This window comes from Coregonus lavaretus, assembly GCF_964263955.1.
Source record: "Coregonus lavaretus genome assembly, chromosome: 14".
Lineage (NCBI taxonomy): Eukaryota > Metazoa > Chordata > Actinopteri > Salmoniformes > Salmonidae > Coregonus > Coregonus lavaretus.
Window position 1 is genome coordinate 32,718,119 of NC_140001.1, and position 26,396 is coordinate 32,744,514.

The 26,396-nt window shown below is 41.6% G+C and overlaps 1 protein-coding gene across 1 annotated transcript in view; it reads left to right on the top strand.

Annotated features, from left to right (window-relative positions):
- Positions 1–1,062: 1,062 nt before the first annotated feature.
- The window catches only part of LOC311141607 (5-hydroxytryptamine receptor 7-like), a gene marked incomplete at both ends in the record, with an annotated part of 57,365 nt that continues 32,031 nt past the window's right edge, over positions 1,063–26,396 (top strand). The window contains one exon of the mRNA XM_084176982.1: positions 1,063–1,529. Coding sequence (XP_084033108.1) covers positions 1,063–1,529 — 467 coding nt within the window. The remainder of the gene's footprint in view (positions 1,530–26,396) is intronic.

Genomic DNA, 26,396 nt, shown 5'->3' on the forward strand with positions numbered 1-26,396 from the left:
ACCTCCTGCACTGCTCACACCTAATCTAGTCCCCACCTGTGGTTGCCCCTAACACACTCATCCAACATATTACTACTTATCTAAATGATCTAAATGTTTCTCTCTAAACAATTGGATTATTTATCTTAAGGCATTCCTACTTGTATATTTAAAAATCAATTATAGATCTAACTTCATTGGAATATATCTACAACTTTTTCAAATTTTCAAAAAATTAGATAAATTTACCACAAAATTGTTTTGTTGAAATATCTCCAAAAGCTATGATGACACAGAGCAGTGGCAGCCAGGGAAAATTTTGGGAAAATAATTTGGTGACTTCTTGTGGTCTTAAAGGGGGGCAGTTACCCCAGGGGGCTAGTTACCCCTAGTACCCTACATCAATGTGCTCAATTTGAACCTGTGTAGACCTACTGTCCTCAATTAAGATTGGAGATTATGTAAATATGATCAGTTTGCTTCTTGGTATAAATCCTTTTTTCCCTGCTGAAAAAAACTAACAATATATCAATATAATATAATAGCATGCATCATGTCCTATAGCCTTAAGTACATGAGAAATCAAATTTTGGATACGATTCAATTACCTTGCGTGGACTCCTATGTTTGTGAATACATTTTTGTGTTTGAGCGTTCGCAGATGGAACTAAACCGCTCGTGGGAAAATGTATATCTGTCAGCGAAATAGCCTACCCTAAGCCACACTGGGAAACAAGCTCGTTGTGAAACCAACTTAAAAATAGTTTAACATTTAACGTTTTTTTATGACGTTTTTTTTTATTTTTCTGTGAAGATTTCATAAAATGCATCATTGTTTTTCGCCTCATCCTCTTGCGCATTTGGAGAGGCGCGGATCACTATTTTGGGAAGGTGAAACGCTCTGACTGTGCATGGCTATAAGGTGTGGGCTTACGTTTCTCAGTACTGGCTGTGTTGTAACATAGGAAAATAACAAACTACTGGACCCAAGATCAGAGACGTAGCCTACTGATCAAGTATGCGCTTAATTGGAGTACACTGGCGAGGTGTCCCCTGCATCACCGCCGGGATCACGTTTTCGTAATGTTCAATACTTCGGGCGTCGATCCCACTTTCAAAAAGAGAGAGGATGTTTCCGAAGTTATCAATGGCACTCTGGAGCTTTTCTATAACGTCCCCGTCACAGCTGGTCCAACAGCCATGTGGAACGATACGTGCGGGGAGCCACTACTTGATTTCGGCAGTGGAGAGAAGATAATTATCGGAGTGATGTTGGCTATCATCACAGCGGTCACTGTGATGGGAAACACATTGGTTGTCATAGCGGTTTGCGTGGTGAAAAAATTAAGACAACCGTCAAACTATCTTCTTGTGTCTCTGGCTGTGGCAGACCTCTCCGTGGCCATTGTTGTCATGCCCTTTGTTATAGTGACAGACCTAACTGGGGGCAAGTGGCTTTTTGGGGAGGTGTTTTGCAACATCTTCATTGGTATGGATGTAATGTGCTGCACAGCCTCCATCATGACACTGTGCGTGATCAGCGTTGACAGGTGAGTTAGTTAAACTTACCAGTGGAATCAAATGTACAACAAGGAAGTATCTAATATAGGTTATTCACCTGGGCTATTCGGGGACATAAGTCAAAACATTTATTGCGCCAAATGACACACATCAGCCGGATGATAATTGGTTTGCTTGATATTGATGTCCACAGAAAAAAAACATGAGCTCTTAATAAGCCAACATGAGCGAACAATAACACTTTTTGTAGGGCTATTCTCCATTTGATAAATAGGGTATAGTCTAATTATTGATTCATAGCCCCTTGAGTGGATATAACTATTTGTAAGGGTCGCTACCCACTGGGCACAGGCTGTGGGCACATAATTATATTTAATAACGTCTATTCCACGTTGTTTCAACGTAATTTCATTGAAATGACGTAGGAACAATGTTGATTCAACCAGTGTATGCCCAGTGTATGCCCAGTGGGTAGATCTTACATGCCCAATGTAAAATGTCAACGTTTATTTTGGTCATTGCAAAGAACGTGTGACTGACTAATTAGATTTTCTTGTGATGTTAGGCTACTGTCTAGGGACGGGCACTGTACATTAGCGCAAGCTAACGTGTTATGGTGCAATGCATCTTAGGCTACTGTTGTAAATTGCAATGTGTCAATGTTATTGCATCTGTCCCTACTCAAATAAACGTAATTAATAAAATATGAATGCCTAAAATATCATGAATCTGCGAGTCGCGCCAATGACACGATTACGCGCCAGTGGGTTTCAGTAAAATAATCAGCAGACAACTGGAAAAACGAATGCATTTCAGGTGTTTGGTTCCTGAGGGATGTCTTCTGTGCGGTCAAGTGATCTTCCCCCCAGAAAATCAATAAGCAGACTGCGATGAATGTATAGTAGGCCTAATTTAATTTGGTTATCCTCTTGCACCAGAACATGGATACAATCATGCATAGCCTAATTACGCATGCTGGTTAATGTATTGTGTATTCTATGGATTGTATGTAGTGTTTGTGTTAATTCTCCACATACGCCATATAGGCTATATTATAGTCCTCCTAAACACAGTGTAATATTGGCCTATATTTCACATGAATACATTTAAAATTAATTAAAATTCATGCGATGTTTGATGTCATTCTGTCATATGCCACTGGGCACTCCTCGTCATTTCAACATGGAAATGTAGGTAATATTTGGTTTAGACGTTGATCAATTAGATTTCAACCTTTATTCACCAACTCGCTCAAAAATACTTCTCACAATAGCACATTGGTAGTAGTCAGTGTCAAATATCAAAGCTAAGCAGGGCTTGGTTAAAAGCCTGGATGGGAGACCAAATGGATAGCTTTAGATGGATCAACTCTCCAGTAGGAGGTCTTGCCCAGTCTATAGTTTTTTTCTGATAGTGGATATAATGTTGAAGATCTGACATTGTTTCAAAGGTACAAATTCAACATATTTTATACAGGGTTTGTCTATGTTGAAAATTGGTTACCATGATGACATAATCCTGTGGTTAAAATGTCACCATCAAAACATTTTCCATGTAGATTCAACGCAACACAGTATATTGACAAATTACTTTGACACAACGTTGATTCGACCAGTTTGTGCCAAGTGGGATGTGACTCACTTTCCAACTGAGCAAACTGGACCGACCCATTGCCAAACCCCACTGCTTTCAACAGGAAAAATAAACACATGCTCTCTGCCAATTAAACTGATCCCTGATATTAATATGTAGATAAAATGCACCACAATGGGCATCTGTTCAGCAAGTGTACTCAGAGTATACACAATGCTCACAGGGGTTTACACACCAGTGATGCTTTTTGATGTGCCAAAATTAGGAATGCAAACAAACCAAATGATTTCCTCAATGTATCTTTTCTTGCATCCATCCACACATATTTCTCCGGATCAAGACTGATACCCTGATTAGAACTACATTGAAAATATAGAAAATAATCTCCAGCATTATTCCCCTTCCTCATCCCCATCTTCCTTCTTCTCCTCCTTTCACTCCCCTCTTTAAGAGCTATCACTGTCTGCCTGGAGAGGGAAAGAAGAGAAGCCTGCTAGTGGGAATCATTGCTCACTGTGATTGACTGGTTCTAGGATGCCCTTATAGCACTGTTGATTGTTCATAGAGGAGACAGATCGGAAGCACTCCACTGTTCCCCAATAATAATACACTATAAAATAAATTCAAGTGATCAATCAGGTTGCTCCGCCTCACTCAGAGGCCCCAATTAAGACTAATAGCGGCTACAATGGTCAGATTATCCCTTCTTGCTCATAATGCCTTATTAGTACAATACATTACACCAATAAATTATTCATTGCGCCAGCAGTGCTTTCGCAAAAACAGAATGATTCTGTATGTCGGAAGAGCTATTAAAGGGGGAACAGGAACACTGTGATATGAGCATTTCTTAATCTTTAGTATTGTTATAGCACTCCCTTCCTGATGCCCAAATGTTATGGAGGATACATATGACATGTGATGACATATCCCACCGGGCACACTACATAATTTCAACGTGGATATTTGGGTAAAATTTTGTTGAGATGTTGCTCAATGAGATTACAGCCATACTCACAGACTCAAAAAGACAGCCAAAAGTTAGTTGAATTTCCAATGTGTTATCACTATGCTTTCATCCATCAAAAAGCACTACCAAATTCCAATGGAAAAACTATGTCAGGTTTTTGGTTTAGTTGTCACCCAAATGTCTATCACTGTACTTTCAACAATTTAAAAGCACAGAAAAGTTAAAATGGGAATACAATGTCAGATATTTTGTTTATTTATACAACAGATGAATGTGTAATCACTGTGCTTCATCTAATAGCAGAACCAAATGACCTGGATTGCAGTTGAGATTACATTAAAAGGAGATGGTTCAAGTGCTCAGTGCCGTTCGAGATTCTGAGCAGATTATTACAGCAATTGTGAAGATCTCCACAGACCTGCGGTGACCTATGCATGCTATGTTGAACATGCACGCTTTATATGATTACATAAGAATACATTTATAGTTACAGTAACCTAAAAATACACTATACACTGCTTGAAAATATGGAGAGTGGTACTCAGTAATGTGTTGTATTGGATTTACCCCAAACATAACACTTTGTATTCATGACTAAAAGTGAATTGCTTTGCCACATTTCTTTGCAGTATTGCTTTAGTGCCTTGTTGCAAACAGGATGCATGTTTTGGAATATTTTTATTCTGTACAGGCTTCCCTCTTTTCACTCTGTCAATTAGGTTAGTATTGTGGAGTAACTACAATGTGGTTGATCCATCCTCAGTTTTCGCCTATCACAGCCATTAAACTCTGTTTTAAAGTCACCATTGGCGTCATGGTGAAATCCCTGAGCGGTTTCCTTCCTCTCGGAAGGACCCCTGTATCATTGTAGTGACTGGGTGTATTCATACACCATTCAAAGTGTAATTAATAACTTCAGCATGCTCAAAGGGATATTCAATTTACATTTTTACCCATCTACCAATAGGTGCCCTTCTTTGTGAGTCATTGGAAAACCTGCCTGGTCTTTGTGGTTGAATCTGTGTTTGAAATTCACTGCTCGACTGAGGGACCTTACAGATAATTGTATATGTGGGGTACAGAGATTAGGTAGTCATTCAAAAATCATGGTAAACACTATTATTGCAACTTATTATGTTACTTGTTAAGCAAATGTTTACTCTTGAACTTAGGCTTGCCATAACATTTTAGCTTTTCATTTGTAATTCATTTGTAAAAATGTTGAAAAACATAATTCCACTTTGACATGGAGTATTGTGTGTAGGCCAGTGACAAAAAAATCTCAATCCATTTAAATTCAGGCTGTAACACAACAATGTGGAAAAGTCAAGGGGTGTGAATACTTTCTGTAGGCACTGTATGATCTTATGTGACAGTAGCGTTCATGTCTATGGCAAAATATGGTTGGAGAACATATTTGAAATGTGCAGTGAGTGACATTGATGGCTCAGAGAAACAGAAACTGTGGTATATGGCCAGTGGTTTTTCACCCTCCAGTGAACTCATCTGCCTTTCTATAGCACGTCACTCATGGATCGTCTCACAACAAAGCCTTCCGCTGTCCCTCATGCAGGTGGTTCTATAGGCCTACATTTTCAAAACAATTTATAACAGATTGTTGTTGTAAATAATAATTTGTTCTTAATTGACTTTCCTGGTAAATAAAGGTAAATGTAAAAAAAAAAAAATTATCCTAACACCTCCTTGTTTTCCTGTATACAGAACGACTCCAATGTTTTCTTTGCGCAAGAAGGGCAAGATCCTTTCATCTAATCAATCAGCCATAAATTCCCTCCTTTCTCGCATACAGTGAGGGAATTAAGTATTTGATCCCCTGATGATTTTGTACGTTTGCCCACTGACAAAAACATGATCAGTATAATGGTAGGTTTATTTGAACAGTGAGAGACAGAATAACAACTAAAAAATCCAGAAAAACGCATGTCAAAAATGTTATAAATTGATTTTTCATTTTAATGAGGGAAATAGTATTTGACCCCTCTGCAAAACATTACTTAGTACTTGGTGGCAAAACCCTTGTTGGCTATCACAGAGGTCAGACATTTCTTGTAGTTGGCCACCAGGTTTACACACATCTCAGGAGGGATTTTGTCCCACTCCACTTTGCAGATCTTCTCCAAGTCATTAAGGTTTCGAGGCTGACATTTGGAAACTCAAACCTACAGCTCCCTCCACAGATTTTACATTTAAATTTACATTTTAGTCATTTCTATGGAATTAAGGTCTGGAGACTGGCTAGGCCACTCCAGGACCTTAATGTGCCTCTTCTTGAGCCACTCCTTTGTTGCCTTGGCCGTGTGTTTTGGGTCATTGTCATGCTGGAAATACCCATCCACGACCCATTTTCAATGCCCTGGCTGAGGGAAGGAGGTTCTCACCCTAGATTTGACGGTACATGGCCCCGTCCATCGTCCCTTTGATGTGGTGAAGTTGTCCTGTCCCCTTAGCAGAAAAACACCCCCAAAGCATAATGTTTCCACCTCCATGTTTGACGGTGGGGATGGTGTTCTTGGGGTCATAGGCAGCATTCCTCCTCCTCCAAACACGGCGAGTTGAGTTGATACCAAAGAGCTCGATTTTGGTCTCATCTGACCACAACACTTTCACCCAGTTCTCCTCTGAATCATTCAGATGTTCATTGGCAAACTTCAGACGGCCCTGTATATGTGCTTTCTTGAGCAGGGGGACCTTGCGGGCACTGCAGGATTTCAGTCCTTCACAGCGTAGTGTGTTACCAATTGTTTTCTTGGTGACTATGGTCCCAGCTGCCTTGAGATCATTGACAAGATCCTCCCGTGTAGTTCTGGGCTGATTCCTCACCTTTCTCATGATCATTGCAACTCCACGAGGTCAGATCTTGCATGGAGCCCCAGGCAGAGGGAGATTGACAGTTATTTTGTGTTTCTTCCATTTGCGAATAATCGCACCAACTGTTGTCACCTTCTCACCAAGCTGCTTGGAGATGGTCTTGTAGCCCATTCCAACCTTGTGTAGGTCTACAATCTTGTCCATGACATCCTTGGAGAGCTCTTTGGTCTTGGCCATGGTGGAGAGTTTGGAATCTGATTGATTGATTGCTTCTGTGGACAGGTGTCTTTTATACAGGTAACAAGCTGAGATTAGGAGCACTCCCTTTAAGAGTAGGCCTACTATGTCTGGAGTGGAAAGGTAGGCCTAAAGGTAGATCCCCCAGCCCAGCTCAACCTGCCTTAGATAGCTCCTTTGTCCCACCCCCCATACACGCGGAGACCGACTCAATCGGTGCCTCCAGTGATGCTATCTCTTTCATCGTTACCCAACGCTTAGGTTTACCTCCACTGTACTCATATCCTTCCATATCCTTGTCTGAACATAATGCCCTGAATCTATTCTACAATGCCTGGAAATCTGCCCCTTTTTTTCTCTGTACCCAACGCACTAGAAACCAGTACTTAAAGCCTTTAGCCGTATCCTTATTCTACTCCTCCTCTGTTCCTCTGGTGATGTAGAGGTTAACCCAGGCCCTTTAGCCCCAAGTATCACTCCTACTCCCCAGGCGTTATCATTTGTTGACTTCTGTAACCGTAAAAGCCTTGGTTTCTTGCACGTTAACATCTGAAGCCTCCTCCCTAAGTTTGAGTTATTCACTGCGTTAGCATACTCTGCCAACCCTGATGTTCTAGCAGTGTCTGAATCCTGGCTTAGGAAGGCCACCAAAAATTCAGAAATGTCCATCTCCAGCTACAATATTTTCTGTCTCTATAGAACTGCTAAAGGGGGTGGGGTTGCAATCTACTGTAGAGATAGCCTGCAGAGCTCTATCGTACTATCCAGGTCTGTGCCCAAACAGTTTGAGCTTCTACTTCTAAAAATCCACCTTTCCAGAAATAAGTCTCTCACTGTTGCCGCTTGCTACAGACCCCCTTCAGCCCCGAGCTGTGCCCTGGACACCATATGTGAACTGATTGCCCCCCATCTATCCTCAGAGTTCGTACTGCTTGGTGACCTAAACTGGGAAATGCTTAACACCCCGGCCAACCTACAATCTAAACTAGATGCCCTCAATCTCACACAAATTATCAATGAACCTACCAGGTACAACCCTAAATCTGTAAACATGGGCACCCTCATAGATATCATCCTGACAAATTTACCCTCTAAATACACCTCCGCTGTCTTCAACCAGGATCTCAGCGATCACTGCCTTATTGCCTGCGTCCGTAATGGGTCCGCGGGCAAACGACCACCCCTCATCATTGTCAAACGCTCCCTAAAACACTTTAGCTAGCAGGCCTTTCTAATTGACCTGGCCCGGGTATCCTGGATGGATATTGACCTCATTCCGTCAGTAGAGGATGCCTGGTTGTTCTTTAAAAGTGCTTTCCTCTCAATCTTAAATAAGCACGCCCCATTCAAAAAATTCAGAACTAAGAACAAATATAGTCCCTGGTTCTGCTCAGACTTGACTGCCCTTGACCAGCACAAAAACATCCTGTGGCGTACTGCATTAGCATCGAACAGCCCCCGCGATATGCAACTTTTCAGGGAAGTCAGGAACCAATATACACAATCAGTTAGGAAAGCAAAGGCTAGCTTTTTCAAACAGAAATTTGCATCCTGTAGCACTAACTCCAAAAAGTTTTGGGACACTGTAAAGTCCATAGAAAATAAGAGCACCTCCTCCCAACTGCCCAATGCACTGAGGCTAGGAAACACTGTCACCACTGATAAATCTACAATAATCGAGAATTTCAACAAGCATTTTGCTACGGCTGGCATGCTTTCCACCTGGCTACCACTACCCCGGCCACCAGCTCTGCACCCTCCGCTGCAACTTGCCCATGCCCCCCCACCCCCCGCTTCTCCTTCACACAAATTCAGACAGCTGATGTTCTGAAAGAGCTGAAAAATCTGGACCCCTACAAATCTGCTGGGCTAGACAATCTGGACCCTTTCTTTCTAAAATTTGCCGCCAAAATTGTCGCAACCCCTATTACTAGCCTGTTCAACCTCTCTTTCGTAACGTCTGAGATCCCCAGAGATTGGAAAGCTGTGGCGGTCATCCCCCTCTTCAAAGTGGGTGACACTCTAGATCCAAACTGTTACAGACCTATATCCATCTTGCCCTGCCTTTCGAAAGTATCTGAAAGCCAAGTTAACAAACAGATCACCGACCATTTCGAATCCCACCGTACCTTCTCCGCTATGCAATCCGGTTTCTGAGCTGGTCATGGGTGCACCTCAGCCATGCTCAAGGTCCTAAACGGTATTATAACCGCGATTGATAAAAGACAGTACTGCGCAGCCGTCTTCATCGACCTGGCCAAGGCTTTCGACTCTGTCAACCACCGCATTCTTATTGGCAGACTAAATAGCCTTGATTTCTCTAATGACTGCCTCGCCTGGTTCACCAACTACCTCTCAGATAGAGTTCAATGTGTCAAATCGGAGGGCCTGTTGTCTGGACCTCTGGCCGTCTCTATGGGGGTGCCAAAGGGTTCAATTCTCAGGCCGACTCTATTCTCTGTGTATATCAATGATGTCGTGCTTGCAGCTGGTGACGCTCGGATCCACCTCTATGCGGACGACACCATTTTGTATACAGTGGGGAAAAAAAGTATTTAGTCAGCCACCAATTGTGCAAGTTCTCCCACTTAAAAAGATGAGAGAGGCCTGTAATTTTCATCATAGGTACACGTCAACTATGACAGACAAAAATATTTTTTAAAATCCTGAAAATCACATTGTAGGATTTTTTATGAATTTATTTGCAAATTATGGTGGAAAATAAGTATTTGGTCAATAACAAAAGTTTCTCAATACTTTGTTATATACCCTTTGTTGGCAATGACACAGGTCAAATGTTTTCTGTAAGTCTTCACAAGGTTTTCACACACTGTTGCTGGTATTTTGGCCCATTCCTCCATGCAGATCTCCTCTAGAGCAGTGATGTTTTGGGGCTGTCGCTGGGCAAAACAGACTTTCAACTCTCTCCAAAGATTTTCTATGGGGTTGAGATCTGGAGACTGGCTAGGCCACTCCAGGACCTTGAAATGCTTCTTATGAAGCCACTCCTTCGTTGCCCGGGCGGTGTGTTTGGGATCATTGTCATGCTGAAAGACCCAGCCACGTTTCATCTTCAATGCCCTTGCTGATGGAAGGAGGTTTTCACTCAAAATCTCACGATACATGGCCCCATTCATTCTTTCCTTTACACGGATCAGCCGTCCTGGTCCCTTTGCAGAAAAACAGCCCCAAAGCATGATGTTTCCACCCCCATGCTTCACAGTAGGTATGGTGTTCTTTGGATGCAACTCAGCATTCTTTGTCCTCCAAACACGACGAGTTGAGTTTTTACCAAAAAGTTATATTTTGGTTTCATCTGACCATATGACATTCTCCCAATCCTCTTCTGGATCATCCAAATGCACTCTAGCAAACTTCAGACGGGCCTGGACATGTACTGGCTTAAGCAGGGGGACACGTCAGGATTTGAGTCCCTGGCGGCGTAGTGTGTTACTGATGGTAGGCTTTGTTACTTTGGTCCAAGCTCTCTGCAGGTCATTCACTAGGTCCCCCCGTGTGGTTCTGGGATAATTGCTCACCGTTCTTGTGATCATTTTGACCCCACGGGGTGAGATCTTGCGTGGAGCCCCAGATCGAGGGAGATTATCAGTGGTCTTGTATGTCTTCCATTTACTAATAATTGCTCCCACAGTTGATTTCTTCAAACCAAGCTGCTTACCTATTGCATATTCAGTCTTCCCAGCCTGGTGCAGGTCTACAATTTTGTTTCTGGTGTCCTTTGACAGCTCTTTGGTCTTGGCCATAGTGGAGTTTGGAGTGTGACTGTTTGAGGTTGTGGACAGGTGTCTTATATACTGATAACAAGTTCAAACAGGTGCCATTAATACAGGTAACAAGTGGAGGACAGAGGAGCCTCTTAAAGAAGAAGTTACAGGTCTGTGAGAGCCAGAAATCTTTCTTGTTTGTAGGTGACCAAATACTTATTTTCCACCATAATTTGCAAATAAATTCATAAAAAATCCTACAATGTGATTTTCTGGATTTTATTTCCTCAATTTGTCTGTCATAGTTGACGTCTGTCAAAACTGACTATCCTACCGATCCTTGACTTCGGCGATGTCATTTACAAAATAGCCTCCAACACTACTCAGCAAATTGGATGTAGTCTATCACAGTGCCATCCGTTTTGTCACCAAATGACCTGTACGCTCTTGTTGGTTGGCCCTCACTACATATTCGTCGCCAAACCCACTGGCTCCAGGTCATCTATAAATCACTGCTAGGCAAATCCCCATCTTATCTTAGCTCACTGGTCACCATAGCAACACCCACCCGTAGTCTGCTTTCCAGCAGGTATATCTCACTGGTCATCCCCAAAGCCAACACCTCCTTTGGCCGCCAATCCTTCCAGTTCTCTGCTGCCAATGACTGGAACGAACTGCAAAAATCTCTGAAGCTGGAGACTCTTATCTCCCTCACTAACTTTAAGCATCAGTTGTCAGAGCACCTTACCGATCACTGCACCTGTACACAGCCCATCTGAAATTAGCCCACCCAACTACCTCATCACCATATTGTTATTTATTTTGCTAATTTGCACCCCAGTATCTCTATTTGCACATCATCTTTTGCACATCTATCATTCCAGTGTTAATTACGAAATTGTAACTATTTTTGCACTATGACCTATTTATTTATTGCCTTACCTCCATAACTTACTACATTCGCACACACTGTATATATATTTTCTGTTGTATTTTTGACTTTATGTTTTGTTTACCCCATATGTAACTCTGTGTTGTTGTTTTTATCGCACTGCTTTGCTTTATCTTGGCCAGGTCGCAGTTGTAAATGAGAACTTGTTCTCAACTGGCTTACCTGGTTAAATAAAGGTTAAATAAAAAATAAAAATAAAAATAAATATTTGAAAGTACCATGCTTAAATTCCTAATTTAAGCATGGTACTTTCAGGGGTACTAGTTTTTATTATTTGCAAACAGGGACAGTTTTGTTGCAAACAAGACACACTTATTTGGCATTTCTACAAATATGATAAGATCAACACATAGGCCTATTTCACTGTCCGTTCTTAGCCTGTAATTTCAGTAATTTGTGGGGTATAAAAACATATTTAGCTAATATGTAAAATTACGTAGAATTGCTTGAAGTTTTTATAAAAGCCTTTTTTTTCTCGGACCTGCAAATACGATGATATATTCATGCAATGCTTTTGGTATAAAGGATATATTTTCACCCCTACTCTTGTCCACGGTGGTCTGCGAACCCACAACCTTAAAAATTCATGTGTTGCCATGTCATTCTTACAGGACGAAGAACAGTTTCTAAAACTGCATATCTAAGGCTCTGGTCTGTCCAAGAAGTAAGGGTAAACGGTATACTGTACATGTTCTCTGCTATCACTTTATTTTGGGTGTAGGGGACGGTCACTTGTTGTTTTCAAGCATTCATGGAGGGTTTAGGTTAAATGTATTTTGCTGAAGGGAGGGCCACCCATTTTCATTTCAGAGAGGTTTGATTTTCTCCATGTAACCCTTGTTATAAATAACGTTCACTCCCTTATATGATACAATATCAGTACTTGTTGCATTTACAACTTGTCCTATAATCAGCTGATTTTGGCCATTGTATGGCTGTGGATTGACTGCATTGTTTGAATGTATTGTTGGCCTACTGTAGATGTGGTAAAGAGGTCAATTGAATTCGACCAAAACAATGGAATTGCCATGGAAATGCGTGGGGGAAAGGGCCGTGGGGGAAAGATACTGAATCTCCTCATTGCCCCCGGAAAATGTTCCTACATTTAGGCTATGGTTTATACAGTGGCTTGCGAAAGTATTCACCCCCCTTGGCATTTTTCCTATTTTGTTGCCTTATAACCTGCAATTAAAATTGTTTTTATTTACACAAAATGCCTACCACTTTGAAGATGCAAAATATTTTTCTTGTGAAACAAACAAGAAATAAGACAAAAAAAACAGAAAACCTGAGCGTGCATTAACTATTCACCCCCCCAAAGTCAATACTTTGTAGAGCCACCTTTTGCCACAATTACAGCTGCAAGTTTCTTGGGGTATGTCTCTATAAGCTTGGCACATCTAGCCACTGGGATTTTTGCCCATTCTTCAAGGCAAAACTGCTCCAGCTCCTTCAAGTTGGATGGGTTCCGCTGGTGTACAGCAATCTTTATGTCATACCACAGATTCTCAATTGGATTGAGGCGCCAAACATAGCATTTTCCTTGATGGCCAAAAAGCTCAATTTTAGTCTCATCTGACCAGAGTACCTTCTTCCATATGTTTGGGGAGTCTCCCACATGCCGTGTTTGCTGATATTATGTTTTTTTATAGTGTAATGATGTCATGTCATAGTATCGTGAAAGTCAATAGTTAGTAGATCATGGGTTTGGATTCAGGAAGTCTACATTCCATTATGTCAAAGGAGATTACTGATGTTTAGAATAGTATGAGGGATGGATATGGTGTACTGGCTTGGGTCAAAGGGTAATATCAACAGAGAAAGGGAGTGCCTATGATGATAATCAGATGTTGGGGGAACGTTGTAACAGTGTGTGTATATAAGAGAGAGTGAATCTTTGTTCGGGATAGAGCAAGAGTAGAGAGGCTGGGCTATGTCCCAGTGTCTGTTATAAACTAACATGTACATATTAAATATCTTACATGAACTCCTCATCTAAGTGTCTAAGTACCTCCTTACATTCGTAATTACTTGATACCTAGAAACTCATCATAATATTTGCTTATATATTTAAGCAATGGCTTTTTTTCTGGCCACTCTTCCGTAAAGCCCAGCTCTGTGGAGTAAACGGCTGAAAGTGGTCCTTTGCAGCTCCTTCAGGGTTATCTTTGGTCTCTTTGTTGCCTCTCTGATCAATGCCCTCCTTGCCTGGTCCGTGAGTTTTGGTGGGCGGCCCTCTCTTGGCAGGTTTGTTGTGGTGCCATATTCTTTAAATTTTTTAATAATGGATTTAATGGTGCTCCGTGGGATGTTCAAAGTTTTTGATTTTTTTATAACCCAACCCTGATCTGTACTTCTCCACAACTTTGTCCCTGACCTGTTTGGAGAGCTCCTTGATCTTCATGGTGCCGCTTGCTTGGTGGTGCCCCTTGCTTAGTGGTGTTGCAGACTCTGGGGCCTTTCAGAACAGGTGTATATATACTGAGATCATGTGACAGATCATGTGACACTTAGATTGCATACAGGTGGACTTTATTTAACAAATTATGTGACTTCTGAAGGTAATTGGTTGCACCAGATCTTATTTAGGGGCTTCATAGCAAAGGGGGTGAATACATATGCACGCACCACTTTTTTGTTATTAATTCTTTATAATTTTTTCAAACAAGTAATTTTTTTCATTTCACTTCACCAATTTGGACTATTTTGTGTATGTCCATTACATGAAATCCAAATAAAATTTCATTTAAATTACAGGTTGTAATGCAACAAAATAGGAAAAACGCCAAGGGGGATGAATACTTTTGCAAGGCACTGTATGTGTATTTCACACAATGTTGAGGTAAAATCTGAGTATAAGGCTTGTATGGAAGTCAACCCCAACACATGCTCATGTCATTGTCACCAATCAACTGCATGACAGTTAAAAATGACGTTGACTACCACCACCGATTTCTGTATTCTAGCGATGCTAACCAGCTTATACGAACAGGAGTTAGCATTTAGCAGTCACTTCTTCTAATCCGGAAAAGGGACAACTTCTAAATGTTATGCAGCGAAAACAGACAAATACAGTATATCCAAATCGGACTAAAGTAACCACATTGTGTGCCTGTTTCAATACATAAATTATGACGGATTTGACTAATATCCACTATGTTAGATCAGATTTGTTGAATGTGCGCCAATCTGGTCAATGGAACGGTCTGCGTTGGAATCATTCCTTTGCAATGGAATAATTCCTTTAAAACTGGCTGGCTTATCTTATCACAGCACTGGCTAACCATGGCTGACCAACTCCCTGCCCAAAATGGCTGACCTTTAGACCAGTGATTCTCAACCAGGATACTAGGACCCTTGGGGGTACTTGGCTTATCCAGAGGGGGTACTTAAGAAGACTCATGAGACCATAGGATAACTGGTCAAATGCACATGAGGGGGTACTTCAGGGTTACTCCGGGCAGAGCAAAATTCAGTTGGTGGTACAGTAACCGAAAAAGGTTGGGAACCACTGCTTTAGACCATCATAAGAAGGTTCAAGTCCATTCTAGTATTCTTATTCCTAATTCTATAGTTGTCTCAGTCTCTCCCTAAATGAAAAAGAGTGTGATCGTGACTGGTGTGAGCGTGATCGTGACTGGTGTTTATCAGGGACCATCGTGTGATTTAAAATGTCCTAGTAATTAGGGGTCTGAACTGAGGGGATGGCTGCCGCTTTATGGGGTCTTAACCAACCGTGCTATTTTGTTAGTTTTTTTGCATTTTTTGTACCTTATTTTGTACATAACGTTGCTGCTACCATCTCTTATGACCGAAAAGAGCTTCTGGACATCAGAACAGCGATTACTCACCTTGAACTGAACTAATCATTTTTCTTTAATGAGTCGGACGAGAGGGATTTGCTCCAGACACCCGACAGGGCCCTCATCCCCATAAAGAGATGGAGATATCACGGAAGGAGATCGGGGTGCCTGATAAGGAGCCGGCGACGAGTGGCTAATCTGCCTTTGCCATCGGTACTATTGGCCAACGTACAATCGCTGGATAATAAAGTGGACGAACTAAAAGCACGTATATCCTACAAATGGGACATACATTTTTTAAATATTTTATGTTTCACTGAGTCGTGGCTGAACGACGACATGAATAACATACAGCTGACGGGTCATACACTGTATTGGCAGGATAGAACAGCAGCGTCTGGTAAGACAAGGGGTGGCGGTCTATGAATATTTGTAAACAAAAGCTGGTGCACGATATCTAAGGAAGTCTCAAGGTTTTGCTCACCTGAGGTAGAGTATCTCATGATAAGCTGTAGACCAGACTATCTACCAAGAGAGTTTTCATCTATATTCTTCGTAGCTGTCTATTTACCACCACAAACCAATGCTGGAACTAAGACCACACTCAATGAGCTGTATACGGCCATAAGCAAACAGGAAAACGCTCATCTAGAGGTGGCGCTCCTAGTGGCCGGGGACTTTAATGCAGGCAAACTTAAATCTGTTTGACCTCATTTCTACCAGCATGTTAAATGTGCAACCAGAGGGAAAAAAACTCTAGACCACCTTTACTCCACACACAGAGACGCGTACAAAGCTCTCCCTCGCCCTCCATTTGGCAAATCTGACCATAATTCTATCCTCCTGATTCCTGCTTACAAGCAAAAACTAAAGCAGGAAGCACCAGTGACTCGGTCAATAAAAAAGTGGTCAGATGAAGCAGATGCTAAACTACAGGACTGTTTTGCTAGCACAGACTAGAATATGTTCCGGGATTCTTCCGATGGCATTGAGGAGTACACCAAATAAATCACTGGCTTCATCAATAAGTGCATCGATGATGGTGTCCCCACAGTGACTGTATGTACATACCCCAACCAGAAGCCAAGGATTACAGGCAACATCCGCACTGAGCTAAAGGGTAGAGTTGCCGCTTTCAAGGACTCTAACCCGGAAGCTTATAAGAAATCAAACAGGCAAAGAGTCAATACAGGAGACTAACAACGAATCGTACTACACCGGCTCCGACACTCGTTGGATGTGGCAGGGCTTGCAAACTATTACAGACTACAAAGGGAAGTACAGCCGCGAGCTGCCCAGTGACACAAACCTACCAGATGAGCTAAATTACTTCTATGCTCGCTTCGAGTAACACTGAAACATGTATGAGAGCATCAGCTGTTCTGGACGACTGTGTGATCACGCTCTCCATAGCCGATGTGAGTAAGACCTTTAAACAGGTCAACATTTACAAGTCCGCAGGGCCAGACGGATTACCAGGACGTGTACTCCGAGCATGCGCTGACCAACTGGCATGTGTCTTCACTGACATTTTCAACCTCTCCCTGTCTGAGTCTGTAATACCAACATGTTTCAAGCAGACCACCATTGTCCCTGTGCCCAAGAACACTAAGGTAACCTGCCTAAATGACTACCGACCCGTAGCACTCACATCTGTAGCAATGAAGTGCTTTGAAAGGCTGGTCATGGCTCACATCAACCCATTATCCCAGAAACCCTAGACCCACTCCAATTTGCATACCGCCCCAACAGATCCACAGATGATGCAATCTCTATTGCACTCGACACTGCCCTTTCACACCTGGATAAAAGGAACACCTACGTGAGGATGCTATTTATTGACTACAGCTCATCATTCAACACCATAGTGCCCTCAAAGCTCATCACCAAGCTAAGGACCCTGGGACTAAACACCTCCCTCTGCAACTGGATCCTGGACTTCCTGACGGGCTGCCCCCAGGTGGTAAGGGTAGATAACAACACATCCGCCACGCTGATCCTCAACACGGGGGCCCCTCAGGGGTGTGTGCTCAGTCCCCTCCTGTACTCCCTGTTCACTCATGACTGCATGGCCAGGCACGACTCCAACACCATCATTAAGTTTGCCGATGACAGAACAGTGGTAGGCCTGATCACCGACAACGACAAGACAGCCTATAGGGAGGAGGTCAGAGACCTTGACGTGTGGTGCCAGGACAACAACCTCTCCCTCAACGTGATCAAGACAAAGGAGATGATTGTGGACTACAGGAAAAAGAAGAGGACCGAGCACACCCCCATTCTCATTGACGGGGCTGTAGTTGAACAGGTTGAGAGCTTCAAGTTCCTTGGAGTCCACATCACCAACAAACTAACATGGTCCAAGCACATCAAGACAGCCGTGAAGAGGGCATGACAAAACCTATTACCCCTCAGGAGACTGAAAAGATTTGGCATGGGTCCTCAGATCCTCAAAAGGTTCTACTGCTCCACCATCGAGAGCATCCTGACTGGTTGCATCACCGCCTGGTATGGCAACTGCTCGGACTCCGACAGCAAGGCACTACAAAGGGTAGTGGTAAGGGTAAAGCTTCCTGCCATCCAGAACCTCAATACCAGGCGGTGTCAGAGGAAGGCCCTAAAAATTGTCAAAGACTCCAGCCACCCTAGTCATAGACTGTTCTCTCTGCTACCGCATGGCAAGCGGTACCGGAGCGCCAAGTCTAGGTCCAAGAGGCTTCTTAACAGCTTCTACCCCCAAGCCATAAGACTCCTTAACATCTAATCAAATCGCTACCCAGACTATTTCCATTGCCCCCCCCCCCCCCTCTTTTACGCTGCTGCTACTCTCTGTTTATTATCTATGCATAGTCACTCTGATAACTGTACCTACATGTACATATTACCTCAATTACCTCGACTAACCGGTGCCACCGCACATTGACTCATGCGCCGGTACCCCCTGTATATAGCCTCGCTGTTGTTATTTTACTATTGTTATTTTACTGCTGCTCTTTCATTATTTGTGACTTTTATTTCTTTTTTGGGGGGGGGGGGGTTTCTTTCTTAAAACAGCATTGTTGGTTAAGGGCTTGTAAGTAAGCATTTCACTGTAAGGTCTACACCTGTTGTATTCGGCGCATGTGACAAATACAATTTGATTTGTTCACCGGACCCGGGGAGAAAAATATGTTATGTGAGATAAAGCATGTCTAAAATGATAAGATGGACAATTGGATCTGTCAACTACTTGAGACAAATAAGACGTGTGTGCACAAAACAATCCTCGAGCAAGGAAAGACCTTTCCAGAGTTTAGGCTCATGCTGAAATTTACTCCTTTGATGGGAAATTAACAATAACGTCTAAACTGATTTAGAGCCCCAGCTCAATAAGGCAATTTTATAAAGAAATAAAGTAATCTTGAGATACATGCTTGAGATTATCAGGAGATAATCTTCTGTGTTTTAGTATTATTGTCAAACTATGTATTTAGAGGGATTGACTGTATCTGCACACCAGTAGATGCTGTTGGGAGGAGCTATAGCATGACAAGCTAATTTAAATGGCTGAAATGGAATAAATGGAATGGTATCAAGCACATCAAATGTATGGAAACCACATTTGACTCTGTTCAATTTATTCCATTCCAGCGATTACAATGAGCCCATCCTCCTATAGCTCCTCCCACCATCCTCCTCTGCTGCACACTTTTCAGTCATATCTTTGAAAGCCAGAAAATGATTTGCTCTTCAGTGTGGCACACTCATTTCGAAAACTACTGTGCAGTCGTAAAAACATGTATAGGCCTATACACTTGATATCTGTGGAAAAGAGAATGAAAGAGATTCAGTTGTAAAATAAATTAGGCCTGATAATGCTGTGTTTTACATGCCTTTTAAGATTCCCAGCAAGGTCACGTGATAAAACTAAAGTTGTCCCTGTACCTCACAGGGACTTTAACACCTATACAGATATATTCTGTTTGGTCAAGCAGTCTGTGTCCTGGCCATATACAGTGGGGAAAAAAAGTATTTAGTCAGCCACCAATTGTGCAAGTTCTCCCACTTAAAAAAATGAGAGAGGCCTGTAATTTTCATCATAGGTAACCGTCAACTACGACTGTGATAGACTACATCCAATTTACTGAGTAGAGTGTTGGAGGCTATTTTGTAAATTACATCGCCGAAGTCAAGGATCTGTAGGATAGTCAGTTTTACGAGGGCATGTTTGGCAGCATGAGTGAAGAAGGCTTTGTTGCGAAATAGGAAGCCGATTCTAGATCTAACTTTTGACTGGAGATGCTTAATGTGAGTCTGAAAGGAGAGTTTACAGTCTAACCAGACACCTAGGTATTTGTAGTTGTCCACATACTCTAGGTCAGACCCGCCGTGAGTAGTGATTCTAGTCGGGTGGGCGTGTGCAAGCAGCGTTCGGTTGAAGAGCATGCATTTAGTTTTACTAGTGTTTAAGAGCAGTTGGAGGCTACGGAAGGAGTGTTGTATGGCGTTGAAGCTCGTTTGGAGGTTTGTTAACACAGTGTCCAATGAAGGGCCAGATGTACAGTGGGGAAAAATAAGTATTTAGACAGCCACCAATTGTGCATGTTCTCCCACTTAAAAAGATGAGAGAGGCCTGTAATTTTCATCATAGGTACACGTCAACTATGACAGACAAATTGAGAAAAAAATTCCAGAAAATCACATTGTAGGATTTTTTATGAATTTCTTTGCAAATTATGGTGGAAAATAAGTATTTGGTCACCTACAAACAAGCAAGATTTCTGGCTCTCACAGACCTGTAACTTCTTCTTTAAGAGGCTCCTCTGTCCTCCACTCGTTACCTGTATTAATGGCACCTGTTTGAACTTGTTATCAGTATATAAGACACCTGTCCACAACCTCAAACAGTCACACTCCAAACTCCACTATGGCCAAGACCAAAGAGCTGTCAAAGGACACCAGAAACAAAATTGTAGACCTGCACCAGGCTGGGAAGACTGAATATGCAATAGGTAAGCAGCTTGGTTTGAAGAAATCAACTGTGGGAGCAATTATTAGTAAATGGAAGACATACAAGACCACTGATAATCTCCCTCGATCTGGGGCTCCACGCAAGATCTCACCCCGTGGGGTCAAAATGATCACAAGAACGGTGAGCAATTATCCCAGAACCACACGGGGGGACCTAGTGAATGACCTGCAGAGAGCTGGGACCAAAGTAACAAAGCCTACCATCAGTAACACACTACGCCGCCAGGGACTCAAATACTGCAGTGCCAGACGTGTCCCCCTGCTTAAGCCAGTACATGTCCAGGCCCATCTGAAGTTTGCTAGAGTGCATTTGGATGATCCAGAAGAGGATTGGGAGAATGTCATATGGTCAGATGAAACCAAAATAGAACTTTTTGGTAAAAACTCAACTCGTCGTGTTTGGAGGACAAAGAATGCTGAGTTGCATCCAAAGAACACCATACCTACTGTGAAGCATGGGGATGGAAACATCATGCTTTGGGGCTGTTTTTCTGCAAAGGGACCAGGACGACTGATCCGTGTAAAGGAAAGAATGAATGGGGCCATGTATCGTGAGATTTAGTTGACGTGTATCTATGATGAAAATTACAGGCCTCTCTCACCTTTTTAAGTGTGAGAACTTGCACAATTGGTGGCTGACTAAATACTTTTTCCCCCACTGTAGGCCAGTGGTTCCATTTACATTTTACATTTACGTCATTTAGCAGACGCTCTTATCCAGAGCGACTTACAGTTAGTGCATACATTATTCTTTTTTTATTTTCATACTGGCCCCCCGTGGGAATCGAACCCACAACCCTGGCGTTGCAAACACCATGCTCTACCAACTGAGCTACCTCCCTGCCGGCCATTCCCTCCCCTACCCTGGACGACGCTGGGCCAATTGTGCGCCGCCCCATTGGTCTCCCGGTTGCGGCCGGCTCCCAAACAGTTTACAAACAGTTTACAAACGTTTTTTAAACGAAAGGAAATGGAGGAACTTATTCAAGAAAGATCAAGTGTAAAATATTATAAACATAAAGCGAACTGGATGGAATATGGGGAAAAATGCACAATAAAAAAAATAAACGATCTTCAACATAGAAATGCTACCAAAGGTAATTTACTGAAATTTGTTACAAATGACAGTCACCCACAATTCACCAAACAATATTTTGAAAGAGGAAGCAAAGTACTTTAAGCATATGTTTTCGTTTCAGTGTCCTCCATCTCCACTAACCGAAGTTAATTGTAAGAATTGTTTCCTATTAATAATGTAAAATTAACAGCTGTACAGAAAGGCTCATGTGAAGGCCAAATTACAAGTACTGGAAACAATAGAACACTATGAAAAATATGGGAAACCAGGCCTGGTATTCATAGCTGACTTTGAAAAGGCTTTTGATAAAGTACGACTGGAATTTATTTATAAATGCCTGGAATATTTCAATTTTGGAGAATCTCTTATACAATGGGTTAAGGTTATGTATAGTAACCCTAGGTGTAAAATAGTAAATAATAACTACTTCTCAGAAAGTATTAAACTGTCAAGAGGAGTAAAACAAGGTTGTCCACTATCGGCATATCTATTTATTATGGTCATCGAAATGTTAGCTATTAAAATCAGATCCAACAATAATATCAAGGGCCTAAAAATGCAGGGCTTAAAAACAAAGGTGTCATTGTACGCTGATGGTTCTCTGTAGCTCAACTGGTAGAGCACGGCGCTTGTAACGCCAGGTTAGTGGGTTCGATCCCTGGGGCCACCCATACACAATAAACAAACAAATGTATGCACGCATGACTGTAAGTCGCTTTGGATAAAAGCGTCTGCTAAATGTATTATTATTATGATTAATGTTTTATTTTAAATCCACAATTTCGATCCCTCCACAGCCTCATAGATGATCTAGATACGTTTTCTAACCTCTCTGGATTACAATCAAATGATGATAAGTGTACTATATTACGTATTGGATCACAAAAAAATCTAACATTTATATTACCGTGTAGTTTACCAATAAAATGGTCTGATGGTGAAGTGGACATACTCGGTATTCATATCCCGAAAGAAATAAATGATCTCACTACAATACATTTTAATAGAAAGTTGGCAAAAATAGATAAGCTCTTGCTACCGTGGAAAGGAAAATACCTGTCTATTTGTGAAAAAATCACCCTGATTAACTCTTTAGTCATATCCTAGTTTAGCTATTTGCTTATGGCCTTTCCTACACCTAGTGACTTGTTTTTTTAAAATCATATGAGCAAAAAATATTATATGTTATTTGGAACAGCAAGCCAGACAAAATTAAACGGGCCTATTTATATAATGAATATGAATGCGGAGGGCAAAAATGATTATATATTAAATCATTAGACCTCTCACTAAAGGCTTCAGTCATACAACAGTTATACTTAAATCCGAACTGGTTCTCTAGCAGATTAGTAAGAATGTCTCACCCCATTTTCAAGAATGGCCTTTTTCCCTTTTTTCAGATTGCAACCTCTCACTTTCGGTTATTTGAAAATGAAATAATCTCCAAAATATATCCTTTTTTAAAACAAGCCATAGAAAGTTGGATGCAATTTCAGTTTAAACTCAAATAGTACTAATTGATAAAAAACCAATATTTCTGTAATATTTTTTTTTTTTACAACCAACTGATTGCAGAATTACAGCAAATATGGAAGAGGCAAGTGGAAAAGGGGGAGACAGTAAGGAACTTGTCTGTCGGCCCTGCATTAAAGACCAAAATTGGTTAAAGAAAATTGTGATAAATAAACAAAATACCAGTTTAATTTAAGGACCAAAAAATGGACAGATGTGCCATATAGATTGCAAAATAGTTGGGAAGAGATTTTTGACGTACCGATTCCATGGCACATGGTTTATGAACTGATACACAAAACAACGCTGGATTCAAAACTTTTCCAATTTAAATTATTATAAAAAATTCTTGCAACCAATAGAATGTTATATATATGGGGGATACAACCATCCCAGCTCTGCATCTTTTGCTGCAAAGAGATAGAATCATTAGATCATTTGTTTTGGTACTGTCCATATGTAGCTTGTTTTTGGTCGCAGGTTCAGGAATGGCTGACAAATTGCAACATTTACCTGGAGCTAACTCAGCAAAAAGCACTGCTGGGTGATTTAAAAAGTCATAGTCAATCGATCAATAATATAATAATACTCTTAGCAAAAATGTTTATCTTTAATTTACAGTATGTAGAATCTATGAGAATAGAAAGGTTCAGAACTTTTGTGAACCATCACAGCACAGTTTAAAAATATATGGCTAATAGAAATCAAAACTGGATGGTGTTCAGAGATAGATGGAAGTGGTTGAGTGGAGCTGAAGGATGGGAATAAAAACAAACAAAAGATAACTATTGTAAAATATACTGTGTCAGTGAAATGTATATAGTATGTATAAGCTGGAAGTAGAAGCCTAAGTGTTGTTCTCCATTAGTTTACTCCAATTAGGGGAGGGATGGTAGGGTTAGTGGAAAATAATGAAGGAGAATATATTTAAAAGATATATACAGTGGGGAGAACAAGTATTTGATACACTGCCGATTTTGCAGGTTTTCCTACTTACAAAGCATGTAGAGGTCTGTAATTTTTATCATAGGTACACTTCAACTGTGAGAGACAGAATCTAAAACAAAAATCCAGAAAATCACATTGTATGATTTTTAAGTAATTAATTTGCATTTTATTGCATGACATAAGTATTTGATCACCTGCCAACCAGTAAGAATTCCGGCTCTCACAGACCTGTTAGTTTTTCTTTAAGAAGCCCTCCTGTTCTCCACTCATTACCTGTATTAACTGCACCTGTTTGAACTCGTTACCTGTATAAAAGACACCTGTCCACACACTCAATCAAACAGACTCCAACCTCTCCACAATGGCCAAGACCAGAGAGCTGTGTAAGGACATCAGGGATAAAATTGTAGACCTGCACAAGGCTGGGATGGGCTACAGGACAATAGGCAAGCAGCTTGGTGAGAATGCAACAACTGTTGGCGCAATTATTAGAAAATGGAAGAAGTTCAAGATGACGGTCAATCACCCTCGGTCTGGGGCTCCATGCAAGATCTCACCTCGTGGGGCATCAATGATCGTGAGGAAGGTGAGGGATCAGCCCAGAACTACACGGCAGGACCTGGTCAATGACCTGAAGAGAGCTGGGACCACAGTCTCAAAGAAAACCATTAGTAACACACTACGCCGTCATGGATTAAAATCCTGCAGCGCATGCAAGGTCCCCCTGCTCAAGCCAGCGCATGTCCAGGCCCGTCTGAAGTTTGCCAATGACCATCTGGATGATCCAGAGGAGGAATGGGAGAAGGTCATGTGGTCTGATGAGACAAAAATAGAGCTTTTTGGTCTAAACTCCACTCACCGTGTTTGGAGGAAGAAGAAGGATGAGTACAACCCCAAGAACACCATCCCAACCGTGAAGCATGGAGGTGGATGCTTTTCTGCAAAGGGGACAGGACGACTGCACCGTATTGAGGGGAGGATGGATGGGGCCATGTATCGCGAGATCTTGGCCAACAACCTCCTTCCCTCAGTAAGAGCATTGAAGATGGGTCGTGGCTGGGTCTTCCAGTATGACAACGACCCGAAACACACAGCCAGGGCAACTAAGGAGTGGCTCCGTAAGAAGCATCTCAAGGTCCTGGAGTGGCCTAGCCAGTCTCCAGACCTGAACCCAATAGAAAATCTTTGGAGGGAGCTGAAAGTCCGTATTGCCCAGCGACAGCCCCGAAACCTGAAGGATCTGGAGAAGATCTGTATGGAGGAGTGGGCCAAAATCCCTGCTGCAGTGTGTGCTAACCTGGTTAAGTCCTACAGGAAATGTATGATCTCTGTAATTGCAAACAAAGGTTTCTGTACCAAATATAAAGTTCTGCTTTTCTGATGTATCAAATACTTATGTCATGCAATAAAATGCAAATTAATTACTTAAAAATCATACAATGTGATTTTCTGGATTTTTGTTTTAGTGTACCTATGATAAAAATTACAGACCTCTACATGCTTTGTAAGTAGGAAAACCTGCAAAATCGTCAGTGTATCAAATACTTGTTCTCCCCACTGTATATACAGTACCAGTCAAAAGTTTGGACACACCTACTCATTCCAGGCTTTTTCTTTATTTTTTACTATTTTCTACGTTGTAGAATAATAGTGAAGACATCAAAACTATGAAATAACACATATGGAATCATGTAGTAACCAAAAAGGTGTTACACAAATCTAAAAATATTTTATATTTGAGATTCTTCAAAGTAGCCACCCTTTGATGACAGCTTTGCACTCTCTTGACATTCTAACAACCAGCTTCATGGGGTAGTCACCTGGCATGCATTTCAATTAACAGGTGTGCCTTGTTAAAAGTTAATTTGTGGAATTTCTTTCCTCCTTAATGTGTTTGAGCCAATCAGTTGTGTTGTGACAAGGTAGGGGTGGTATTTGGTAAAATACCAAGTCCATATTATGACAAGAACAGCTCAAATAAGCAAAGAGAAACGACAGTCCATCATCACTTTAAGACTTGAAGGTCAGTCAATCCGTAAAATGTCAAGAACTTTGAACGTTTCTTCAAGTGCAGTCGCAAAAACCATCAAGCCCTATGATGAAACTGGCTCTCATGAGGACCGCCACAGGAAAGGTAGATCCAGAGTTACCTCTGCTGCAGAGGATAAATTCATTAGAGTTAACTGCACCTCAGATTGCAGCCCAAATAAATGCTTCACAGAGTTCCAGTAACAGACAC